Below are 13184 nucleotides of genomic sequence, written 5' to 3' on the forward strand. Positions count from 1 at the left end.
AAATACCTCTGTTACAACCAGCAAAGGTCTAAATGTGCAATTATAAGAAAACCAGATTACATCACACTGTGCACACTTTACATTCTGCACAACAAAACATATCTACCGCACACTTTTATATATATATATATATATATATATATATATATATATATATATATATATATATATCATTTACAGTATTGATGCTATCAGAAGTATTATTAATAACAATTGAACATTATGTAAAGCTTAACCCATTACAGTAATTCTTTGTGTCTGAATAAAGAGTGATACTGTAGATCCCTGTGGGTATTTTGTTGTGGCATTCAATAGCAATTCAGAGCCATAATTTGTATTTGTAATGCTTACAAATGTTAATAATAAAAAACTATTTTTCGGAACCCAATCTGCCACATCTATAGGTTTTCCCTGATTAAACCAAACTCACAAACCAAGCCTTACCTCCTCGATCCCGTATGGCTAGATTATGCCCCGTCTTCAATACAATGTCCAGCTGGAACATTCCTGGATTTGCTGTTGAATGATCTGCATTACTTGGCTTGACTGTATTTATACCCTAAAGGTTTGAAGAGAGGAGAAACAAAAGAAAAAAATCACTACAGTTTACCAACCATATTAACATAAACAAGCAAAGATTCAGTCTGCTTACTGCCTTGTGGCATTCAGCCAGAAGACTTGTTCACAGATGGCATGGTGGTATGACCTCCAGAGGCAAGCACAACCCATGACAGTAGCCCTCTACCAACTTGTACCATATGCATGCCTGTTCCAAAACCAATGTCAAATCTCTGGTGGCTTAGAGAAAGGTAAAGAGAAGAGACGTGGTTGTCATGGTTTATATTACACTGAGCTGACTATATTAAATTATAACATTTTATTTTGGGTTTACTGGGTATTCCAATCCCTGCATTTGTTTAAAATGTCCCCAGAGTTTTCAGGACAATGTGCACACTCTGATACCTTATAACTGTTAAGACCACTGAAACAGCTCTTGCCAATACATCTGTGATGAAAACCACCAATAGACAGATTCGGGAGGTGAGTATCAACATACAGAGGCAAGAACATTCTGCATCAAGAATGTTCCTTTGTATTAATCATTTCAATGATTTAAATGGGGGGGGGGGGGGGTATTTTTATTATTATTTTTAACTTGCCTACATAGTAGCCTAGACAATTAACACAAAATAGATCATGGCATTCCCTAAAAAGTTGCTAACAGCACTGTGCTCGTTTAGTACATTTTACCCTATACTTCCGACTCTTTTGCAACTCGATTCCGACTATTGAGACAGCCACAACACTTTAGTACATCTACCCCTGTGTATGTAAACATCTCAATGGAAAGAATGAAACATTATCAATTTATGTTGAATAGTCTTTGCCTTCAGATAGCCAAACAAGCAGAAATGTGTTATTTTATTCATAGTTGGAAAGCCAAATTCAAAAAGGGCATTTCACACCTTTAGACATGATCTCACCAGATGTGCTCTGTGTTAAACTGCTCTTTTCCACACACATACATATTCTGCAATCATTATCATTTACATCACCTGCAGTTTATATATCAGTCACAAATGGAGACGTAGCCTTCCCAGAATGTGGTCCCCTTGAGCTAGAATGCCCCTCTGCAGCAACCACAAGTTTTGTATTTGCTGTAAAAACAGAGTGTTTCTAAACTTTTAAGAAGATAAAGGAGTCCAACACAACTGCAATAATTCAAGGTCTGTTTAAAAATAGAATAATCAAGGGTTTTGCAAACAAAAATTCTTATTTGCTGTCCACAGTTGGGAGTACGGGGGGATGCAACCTTACGGGTGACCCCTCAAACTTAAGTTTTCCTAAAGGTTATGAAAAAAACAGATTTATAACACTGTCTAAACAAAATCTATATTGTGGTTATTAACACCAATTTATGTGTTACCAATTTTCAAGATTCAAGTGCATTGTTCATTTTGGTCGTTAGAATGAATGCTCCAGCTGCAGTAAGATCACAGTCAGACATTTGAAGAGCACCATCTCGTATGAACTTCACCATGGGCACAGCAGGGTTTGCAGTCACACAATGAGAGAAACAACAAATTAAAACAAAACACTACGATACTGAATTGATAAGCAATATTAGAACCACTTTTGAGTCTGGCATATTGAGTTGGCAGTGCAAAGAAGCTACTGTAAATAAAATAGACACATTCTGCAGTGTAATGAGATTTAGGTCAAATGTATAAGAAACAGTTTTAGCTAGTGCTTTCACCATTACACAGAACTTTTATCTTTTTCAAAGTTTACTCCCTACTTTCTCTCTCCCATTCTCCAATCCCGAACACACAACCCAGAGTGAGTGCTTCATTCATCTAGCTACACAATTGTGCTGGGATTCAATTACCAATTAATTATTCACTTGAATCCCAGCATGTGAACTAATCTGTGCACTCCCCGTGCTCACATATTGATACACATTTTATCTGCAGATGAAGTCATTGTGCAATCATCGTGTCTAAATACAACTATATATTTTAGATCACTTGTGCACCAATATATTACCAACAATAACACACTACATGCAACATAAAACACAATCTACACACAGGGGCGGGTCACCGCAACACAGTGTGTTAAGGAAACGCAATAAAACAAGTGAGGAAAAGTCAGTGAGGTTGCAGGGCAGTTTTTTGGTTTGTTTTTTTTACATGTTGAAATCCCCACCCAAGTGTTTCCTGGTTGATTGAATAAATTAATCAAGTGCTGTTAATAAATGTCAAGTTACTCAGTCATATACACAACACAATATATTTCCAATTCACAAAAAAAAAAAAATGTAAAGGGGGTATACCGAGGCTTGCCTCTCCTAGCATACTGGAGGCAGAGAGCAACTTACAGAAAACAGACAAGAGGCAATCATTCACAATTATGCGACTACTTTCAGCAATTATTTGAGTATTTTCAGCAATTTTCAGCATAAAAATCTTAAAGCAAACCATTAGATCTCACAGAGCCTCCAGGTTAAAGCTGTATAGGAACGCAATGCTAGAACCTTATTTTTAACATATTAATTATCTGCATCTAACAATTCCCTGTTTCTCCTGCATTTGATAATAGATGTAGCTGAGTGGATTGACTTCAGTTCAAAACACCCATCCAACATGAGTAACAGTGAATGAAACAATCACAATACAGGAGCTGAAGCCTACAAATGCACAAGGATTACCTTCTGTTCGGAGCACATAACAGAAAACAGCAGAATGCTTGCCATACCATAATCCAGCCCACGAAACAACGGTGAACCATACCTGTCTTTTCAGACTGTTCCTCTGTTCTGTCAACAAGTGCTTGTACACATTTTTAATCAAGATAAACATAATAGGCTTTTGTGTCCACTGGAACAGTATATCTTCAAGTTCCGTAACAGGGAAGCAAGCTACAATCCAGTGTTGTAGTCCACGAGCAAGAAATAGATAGTTGACAGTGTTGTAATTAAAATCTAATAGCTGCAACTATACAGAAACCACACTGCTAGTGTTATAAAGGAAGTGACTCAGTCATTCTTTAAAACACCGTTTTGAAAGAGCACTGGTGCTGTTACGTATGTGCTCAAAGAACAATGGTTGAGATGCTTCTCTGGCTGCACTGGTTATATAAAGGTGCTAAAAACAGTTGCATTATTTGAGAAGGATGTGGTCTGGCAAGCAAAAAGATCTCTAACGTTGAGGAAGCTTGTGCCACTACTGCTGTAGCTGCTTGTAAGGGAATGTGGGCATGCTGGTTTGGCAATGGCTCTGTCACAAGAGAATGAAGGGCACCTTATTGAAGAGCACAATGCAGTGTCAGGCCGTAGACATGACAAAAAAGATGTCACATTTTAAATCCCTGCATACAGTAGATGTCCCCAAAAACTTTAGGTTGTGCTGCACATTAAGCATTCTATTTGTACTGCCAAATACATACTATACAAGTCATGGCCTGAGCGGACATTTTTATCAAGCCTGCCAGTCTAGAAATAAATGACTTCGATACACAGAGGCCTTGTTTCAGGTTCTGGTAATGACTCGTTTTCTCACCTGCCCTGAAGAAGTGTAAGCGGTGACGCTTTGGCTTCAGCCCACGGCTCTGCGTAAGCAAAGTGTTTCCTTCAGTTTGGTTAGCTTTGATAACCATGTCCTCATTCACGCTTCTTTCACACCGACTCATCATGCTAGAAACGGCATGCAAGTGCAATCCCATTTAAATCCAAGACCCTTCACAAAATTACAACAACAAAAGAATCCTCTCAAAATATATTGGTAAACACCGTGATGGTTTCAGTTATCAATGAAATGACTGTGTGTGTGTGGACTGTAATACAATACATACTTTTAAATCTGGTATGTATTGTAACAGTATGTAAAATTCCCTGTTAATGACCCAACAGCAAAATGAAAACCAAATGTTTGCAGAATATAGCACTTGATAAAGCCTGAATGTCACAGTTCATTTGCAAATAAAAACACACAAAACAATTAAAGATCACAGATTTTTTAAAAACACATCACGGTATTAAAACTGTTTAATAATAACTGTTACAATACCACAGCATAAATTCTAACATTGAAGAGATGGGCTTTGTATCAGAAAACTGATGACAGAGTCGGAAATCGCGTGTGACGGGTAAGTGCATTAATTTGTTACATCTATATAATGGGGATTGATTTTATTCTTAACATAAGAGCAGTAAACGTGACTGATGTGTATCTGGGTAATGGATATGTGAGTGCTGACGTAGCAGTCTTAAAACCTAAATCACTGGTATGGGGAAAGGGTTGTAAAACCAGCTCTGCAAATCATTAAAAAAAAAAAAACTCTATGCAGGGTCCCCGAGTGGCTCATCCAGTTAAAGCGCTGCCGCTGGGAGCAGCTTGGATGGCGCCAGTTCGCGTCCAGACTGTGCAAAGAGGCCAAACTTTTCCTGGGGCGTCACATTGGCTCCAACGCTGCCAGGGTGGGGGATGAGAAAACGGCAGTGTAAAAGCGGTTCTGGCTTTAGGCTTGCGAGATCAGAGGACACTCACACGCCATCAGAACGTCTGTGCTGTGTGGGGACTCGTTGCATATGACCGGCTCAAAAAACCAGCTCTGTCCAGGATTAAGTCGTTTCTGAATTTCCAAATAGGGCTTGGAGGGGTAGCACTATACATAAGAAACAGTCTTGAAGCCCAGGTGTTAAACCTGGACAAAGAAAATAAAGCTGAATCAATATGGTTCAGAATAACAGACACAAATTCAAAGGGCATAATAATAGGAGCATGCTATAGACTGCGAGATTCAGACGGGGAGCAAAATAATTTGATTACAATGACATTAGAAATGCATGTAGCAAAGGAGAAGCAATACTAATGGGGGATTTCAACTTCCCCTATATAAAATGGCAAACCCCGGTGGGGAGCACGACGGATGAAATTGAATTTTTGGAAATGACAAATGACTGCTTCTTTACACAATTTGTCAAGGCACAGACTAGAGGGGAGGCATGCCTTGATTTAGTCTTTTCAAATAACGAAGACAGAATAACAAAAACAGAGGTCGGAGAACCACTAGCAAACTCAGACCACAACATGGTCTCCTTTGAAGTGCTTTTTAAAACCCCAAAAGTAATGACTAAAGCTAAGGTTTACAATTTTAGAAAAGCAAACTATGAAGGTATGAAAAAGAGACTAACAGAGACTAGATTGGAGTAAAATAGAGAAAACATCCACAGAAAAAGGATGGCTGTTCTTCAAAAATGTAGTACTAGAGGCGCAAAACAATTACATCCCTAAAGTAGACAAATCTAAATGTAAAACTAAATTGCCAAAATGGTTTAATAGATCAATTAACAAAAAATATTCAGTGAAAAAAGGCACTTTACAGAGCGTTTAAAAGGGACCAAAAACAAAGTACACAGAAAGAGTACACAGAACTGCAAATGCAAGTCAAAAAGGAAGTTAGAAAGGCCAAGAGAGAAATAGAAATGAACATTGCTAAGAGGGCTAAAACCAATTCCAAAATGTTTTTCCAATATTACAACAGCAGGGGAACATTCAAAGAGGAGGTTAAACGTCTAATGGCAAAATCATAGACCAAGAAAAAAAATAGCAAATATAATACATTTTTTACTTTTCACAAGTTTTTACAAAGGAGGATACGGACAACATGCCCCACATGTCAACCAGTTCCTATCTAGCTTTAAATAACTTTAGTGTAACCAAGGCAGAAGTGTTAAGGGGACTAAGAGCTCTTAAAATAAACAAATCCCCTGGGTCAGATGAGATCCTCCCAGTAGTACTCAAAGAAATGAAAGAAGTTATTTACAAACCGCTAACCAAGATCATGCAGCAGTCTCTTGACACAGGGATTGTACCGACAGACTGGAAAATTGCAAACCTAATACCGATCCACAAAAAGGGAAACAAAACTGAACCAGGTAACTACAGACCAATAAGCCTGACTTCTATTATATGCAAACTTATGGAAACTATAATAAGATCCAAAATGGAAAATTACCTACATGGTAACAGTATCCTGGGAGACAGTCAACATGGTTTTAGGAAAGGGAGATCGTGTCTAACTAACCTGCTTGATTTTTATGAGGATGCAACATCAATAATGGATAATTGCAAAGCATATGACAGGGTTTATTTAGGTTTCCAAAAAGCTTTTGACAAAGTCCTGCATAAAAGATTAATTCTCAAACTGAACACAGTAGGGATTCAAGGAAACACATGTACATGGATTAGGGAGTGACAGAAAGTAGAAAACAGAAAGTACTGATTAGAGGAGAAACCTCAGAATGGAGTGTGGTAACCAGTGGAGTACCACAGGGATCAGTATTAGGTCCTCTGCTATTCCTAATCTACATTAATGATTTAGATTCTGGTATAGTAAACACACCTGTTAAATTCGCAGACGACACAAAAATAGGAGGAGTGGCAAACACTGTTGCAGCAGCAAAGGTCATTAAAAATTCAGACACTGGGCAGACACATGGCAAATGACATTTAAGAGAAAAGTGTAAGGTACTGCACGCAGGAAATAAAAATCTATTCAGTCTTGAACAAAGAACACTACGCGGCAACCTAATTCAAGCATTCAAAATTCTAAAAGGTATTGACAATGTCAACCCAAGGGACTTTTTGACCTGAATAAAGAAACAAGGACCAGGGTTCACAAATGGAGATTAGACAAAGGGGCATTCAGAACAGAAAATAGGAGGCACTTTTTTTTACACAGAGAATCGTGAGGGTCTGGAATCAACTCCCCAGTAATGTTGTTGAAGCTGACACTCTGGGATCCTTCAAGAAGCTACTTGATGAGATTCTGGGATCAATAAGCTACTAACAACCAAACGAGCAAGATGGGCCTAATGGCCTCCTCTCATTTGTAAACTTTCTTATGTTCTTATGTTCTTATGTTTAGTACTGCCAGTGTGAGTATTTTCACCTCCCAGAACCAGAGAAAAAATTCCAAGAGTCTCTTGGGTTCACACCAGACTACATTCCCCCTCTACACAGCATAGGTGTTAAAACCCAGACCAAGAGTAAATGGAAATGCACCCTGGCAAAGCATATCACATTGCTCTAAATAACAGCATTTTATTGTTTTAACAACACATAAAGCAGCAGGTCACATCAATAGTGGGCGTGCATCAAACCACTAATGAAAGAACATACAGGATAAGTTTTCTATAAATTAAAGTTTTCTCTTGATTTGATCAACATATACCCCTCTGGGATAAGCCACAGTTTTATTTAGAGCACCAGGGAACCACCCTGAATTGCTTCATCCACCAATACCTGATTATCCCCAACTATCACAAAAATAAGTGGTGCTGTAAAATACTGGGGAAAAAAAATCTAGTCGTAGCTCATCCAAAAGGCAATACAGGTTTGACTTGAACTCTTTAAGTTTCTTGTAATGAACCTATGATTGATCATTATTGGTGAATGTATTTAAGTTACAAGTCTAAGAGAATATACACAGAGCACTCCCCCCCCCCATATCATATCCATAGGGCTCCAAAACCAGCTTAAACGTTTGAATATACACTGAGTGTACAAAACATTAGGAACACCTGCTCTTTCCATGAACTAAACTGATGAGGTGAAGCCAGGTGAAAGCTATGATCCCTTAGTGATGTAAACTGTTAAAACCACTTCAGTCAGTGTAGATGAAGGGGAGACAGGTTAAAGAAGGATTTTTAAGCCTTGACACAATTGAGACATGGATTGTGTATGTGTGCCATTCAGAGGGTAAATGGACAAGACAAAAGATTTAAGTGCCTTTGAATAGGGTATGGTAGTAGGTGCCAGGCGCGCCGGTTTGAGTGTGTCAAGAACTGCAACGCTGCTAGGTTTTCCATGCTCAACAGTTTCCCGTGTGTATCAAGGATGGTCCACCACCCAAAGGACATCCAGCCAACGGCAGGCCAGTGGTCGAAAATGGCTCATTGATGAAAGAGGCCAAAGGAGGCTGACACAAATTGTGGAGAGGAACAGACAGGCTACAGTTTGTCAACTGACATTGCAGTACAACATTGGTGCCAAAAGACCTATAAAAGAATGCACAACTCGTTGTACCTTGACATGAATGGGGTATGGCAGCCGACGACCTAACAGAGTTCCACTTATTTCAGCAAAACACAAGAAACTGTGGTTGCAGTGGGCTAAGGAACGGAAACACTGGACACTGGAGGATTGGAAAAACATTGCCTGGTCTGATGAATCCCGGTTCCTATGGTTTCATGCTGATGGGAGGACTAGGGTATGGAGAAAACCACATGAGTACATGCATCCATCATGCCGTGTATCAACGCAGCAGGCTGGTGGTGGTGGTGTGATGGTGTGGGGTGTGTTTTCATGGCACACATTGGGCCCCTTGATAAAAGTGGAGCAAAGTTTGAATGCAGGGTAATGCCCCATGCCACAAGGCTAGGATTGACCAGGAATGGTTCCACGAACATGACAGTGAATTCAGCTTACTGCAGTGGCCTGCCCAGTCACCAGATCTCAATCCAATTGAGCATCTGTGGGATGAGATGGAACGAGCTATTCGGAGTAGAGATCCACTACCAGACAACTTGACAACTGTGGGAAGCATTGGAGTCAACATGGGCCAGCATCCCTGTGGGACGCTTTTGACACCTTATGGAGTCCATGTCCTGATGAATTGAGACTATTCTGAGGGCTAAAGGGGGTACAAGTCAATATTAGGAAGGTATTCCTAATGTTTTATACACTGGGTGTATTTGTGTTTAATCTCTTTTCTCAGTCATTCTGTTCTTTGCAGGGTCTTTTGTCACCCGCTTCTACTGCACTCAGTTCCACAGTATATTAGCACTGTTAGGGCTGCATAGTTTATGGTGCAATATATCTTAAAGACAGAAATGAAAAAGCAGCCATCAGGAGCTTTACAGCCTGCTTAATGAAGCCAGGGGACTAATAAACCCCTTTTTTATCTCAATCTTTTCCATAAAAAATACACAACTGTACATAAAATGATTTAGAGGCGTGGTAACCATGGACATGGTGGACAATTTTCTGTTTTGTTGCTTGCTTTTCAGTCTGGCAAATTACAGTTTTGTTGCTTTTTTTTCTTTTTGTAAATCAAATTTGCTTCTGCTTTCTGGTACCTAATCCCTTCCTGTGCTGTAAACTATGTGGTCTGATTGCAGCTAGACCCTTCGGTTCACAAGGCTGTCTCCAGTGCTTTTTTTGAATTAAACAGGCTATTTAAACTAACACTGTATACATTGTGGTGCATTTCATAACACTAGGGCCACATCTGTTGTGATTACATGCCATATTGCGAGCTGCATATTATGAAACATGTCATTACACTGCGATTGTATACTGCTTCACTGTATCCATCTGTCGCTCTTACTAACCACAACACATCTGTATTAGTCCCTTGGCACTTTCATTGACAATAGGGGAAAGGTTAATAAAGAGAACACTGTTAAGTGGCCAAGATATGTGTCAGAGTGTGGTGTCACCCTTTTCAATAGACTTTGCACCTGAAGGAAATTGCGAGAGGTGAGAGTATAGGTTTAATCAAAACAGTTCCTGGTCTAATCTCACAATTGTTCAGCGCTGTAGTCTTTTTATGACTAGACATATATACAGTGTGAATACACAGTTTTTGGAATTCATTTAATATTCTGTACTGGATTCAAAACCATACGTAACAACAGCAGCGGACTGTGTATAGTTATCAATAAGATTGCACACATGTCTGTTTTGTCATGCCATGTCATGTCTGCTGCAGAAAAAGGATGGTGTGTTTAGAGTCACAATGTTTGTTTTCCTCTTGTTAACAAGCCTGTGGCTGTGTTTGTGAATATTAGCATTAGTACTATGAGTGTGAGTGATGAAAAGCAAGCCCATCCTAATTTATTATTGGCACATTCTGCTTTCATTAACTGCTGATTAACGGTGCATTTCTTTTCATACCAATACAATACTGTATTTAGTAGCATCTCAAACAGGACAGGAGTGCTAATGATTTATTTACCAACACTACCTTTGCTTTTACTGAGTTATAATTAGGAGAATACTTAATTTAACATCAGCCCTTTCATTTTATTTCTATTAAAGGTTAATGAGATTGTGGCAGGCTGGCGAGTGGATAGAGGCCCAGAGACAGACTGCAGTTCAAAAAAATATACTTTTATTATAAATAGATACAAAAATAAAAAGGCACAATGGCCAAAACAAAGGGATTGAAACACAAAAAGAAAGACAAAAAGCAAAATGTACAAAATAAAGGTTTCCAGGCTGGGCAATGCCTTCACTGGATTTAGAAAATTGAAAAATCACAACCAACAAAACACCAACCTGCTTCCTCAACTCCCTCCTCCCACATGAGAAGCAGAGGCCTCCTTTTATGTCAGGTGGCTGGGCGCTGATTGATCGTTAATTAACCTAATCAACTAATCAACCCCAGCCACCTGAACACAATAAACCGAGGCAGGTAGGGGAAATTAACCCCATCCCTGCCAATTTAAAAAGATAGAAAACACACACTATGCATAGTTTAAATTTGTTTAATGCTATGTTTATGCCGTTTCATTGAGCTATGTTACTTAGGCTCAGACAATTCACTTACAAATGGAAATCAGGAAGAATAATTAATGAAGGCAAAACAAAGGTATGTCCTTTACTACTTCAATGTTTTATTTAAACACATTTGCCATTCGACTGTGTGACAGAGAGCGAAAGTATTTGAGCTGTAAATCTCCCTCCCGACGGCTGATTGTGTGTTTTTCCCTCAACTGGTAGACTCGATGGTAGGTGGAAACCAGATGTCATCTGTCTTGGGGAAAGCGCGTTTATGTCAGCAGCGACTGGATAAACCATGGCAATGAGCTTATTGCAGGGAGGAGGTTGGTTTCGGACACTGCACACTTTCTGTGCACAAAGAATTGGATTGTATTTAACTGGTATTGTGTATTTATTATTATTATTATTATTATTATTATTATTATTATTATTATTATTATTATTATTATTATTATTATTAGATATGGCAGATTGTTATTTGAATTATCCAAATAAACACAGACGTTCTGTATTGGGAAACTACTGTCTGGACATTCCATTTATACATTGAACCACTCACCGTCTTGTCAAATTCTGTCAAAGACAATTTGTCACTGAGCTTGAACCAACCCAAACAGTAAACACCATTTGTCTTCTATTAAACCGCAGGTTGAGAAAACAATGTGTCTTTCCCTATGGATTGATTTCAGCACTGAACAACTGGACAGCTCCACATGAACCCTATAGTCCTGTAAGCCACCACTGATAAAACTGTCCTTGAATGACTGCCCTGCACGTCTTTCAACTTGTACAGTACACTAAAAATCCATAACTCTACAAACTAAAAATAATAATAATAATAATAATAATAATAATAATAATAATAATAATATATACTTTGTGTTTGAGACTCATTCTTTAATACTTATGCACTGTTACATATTAATGTACACTGAACCTGTTCTGTTTTGCTAAACTCTTAATTGGTTCAGTTAAATGAATTGCACTCCCGTCATGCACCTTTGCCCCTCTGTATGTTTGGCTTAATTCCTGTAATAAACTCTTATAGCACATGCTGCCCTGAGCCTTTATATATGTGATGCAGACAGTGTGTTTTCAGCCCACAGAGACAATTGCTCTTCATTTCATCCCTTTGTGCGTTACTGAACTCCTCAGACACCAGCAGGAGTGATGGGGCTCAGTCCTTACATCTAATTAGAACAGCAACATTCTCACAATCAACTCGCTGTACATATTGTAACTTTCACTGGATAACACCATGGGTCTTAATTAACAAGAAATGCAGAAACAACTCCTATAAGGAATACATCAATTTCAACAGCATAAAATTATCATGGAATTTATCAGAACAATGCACTATATATGTTCCCAGCTGTTCCTTGTTAGTTGTATACAATTATTAAAATGGTTTTATTATTTTCTGAGAATTTGCCATCGCCCTTCCTGCTAAATAGGGTTCTGTGTGTCCAGGGATAAACACTTGGTTTCCTGTCCCTGTTCATTTCTTGTTCTGCAGGTATTAGGACCACTCTGGGGCCTAGGCTTGTGGGGTTCTCACTGTTAAAGCACAGGAAGTGTAATGACACAGGAAGTGAAGTACTTACCCTTAAACTGAGTTTTGATGCTTGCAATAGGTCTTGTGGAAAGTTATTATTATGAAAACGAGCCTCTGTTCCGACTGTTTTTGGATGTGCAAGATGAGATTTAAACAGTGAACAGTTACGTCTCACAGTGTATCAAACACATATATTACAAACAGATCCCAATCCAAACAAGTCTTAGATGTCAATTTAGGATTCAAGCTCTGTATTTAACACTACACGCTATATTATATTGTTATAATATATTTCATTACAAGGAACACTCTATACCATCATTTACAATCTATACAATTTAACGCTGTGGAACCTGACCAGCCAATCAAAAAAACAGAACCAATGTCTTACTACTGCATACACGATTCAAAGATGGCTTACTGGTACAGCAGTCTGTCAGTAAACCAGTTTAGACCAGACCCTGTTCAGGATATTAGTTTGTTTTTGAACATTGATCATAATTGATCAAAAGATACCTTGTCTAGTGTTTGTTTCATGTTTTTGATATTTCAACTAA

At 38.6% G+C, this 13184-nt stretch overlaps 1 protein-coding gene across 13 annotated transcripts in view; it reads right to left on the bottom strand.

The window, feature by feature from the left end:
* Positions 1 to 13184, bottom strand: part of LOC121313120 (multiple C2 and transmembrane domain-containing protein 1-like) — a 151023-nt gene that overhangs the window by 102868 nt on the left and 34971 nt on the right. For 12 of the 13 annotated variants that reach the window (XM_041245318.1, XM_041245336.1, XM_041245327.1 and 9 more), the window contains exon 2: positions 445 to 559. In XM_041245318.1, coding sequence (XP_041101252.1) covers positions 445 to 559 — 115 coding nt within the window. Of the gene's footprint in view, positions 1 to 444; positions 560 to 3293; positions 3462 to 13184 lie in introns of those variants that run through there. The other variant, XM_041245371.1, reaches the window with a different exon arrangement.

The sequence above is a fragment of the Polyodon spathula genome, chromosome 1 (assembly GCF_017654505.1).
Source record: "Polyodon spathula isolate WHYD16114869_AA chromosome 1, ASM1765450v1, whole genome shotgun sequence".
In the NCBI taxonomy this organism is placed as follows: domain Eukaryota; kingdom Metazoa; phylum Chordata; class Actinopteri; order Acipenseriformes; family Polyodontidae; genus Polyodon; species Polyodon spathula.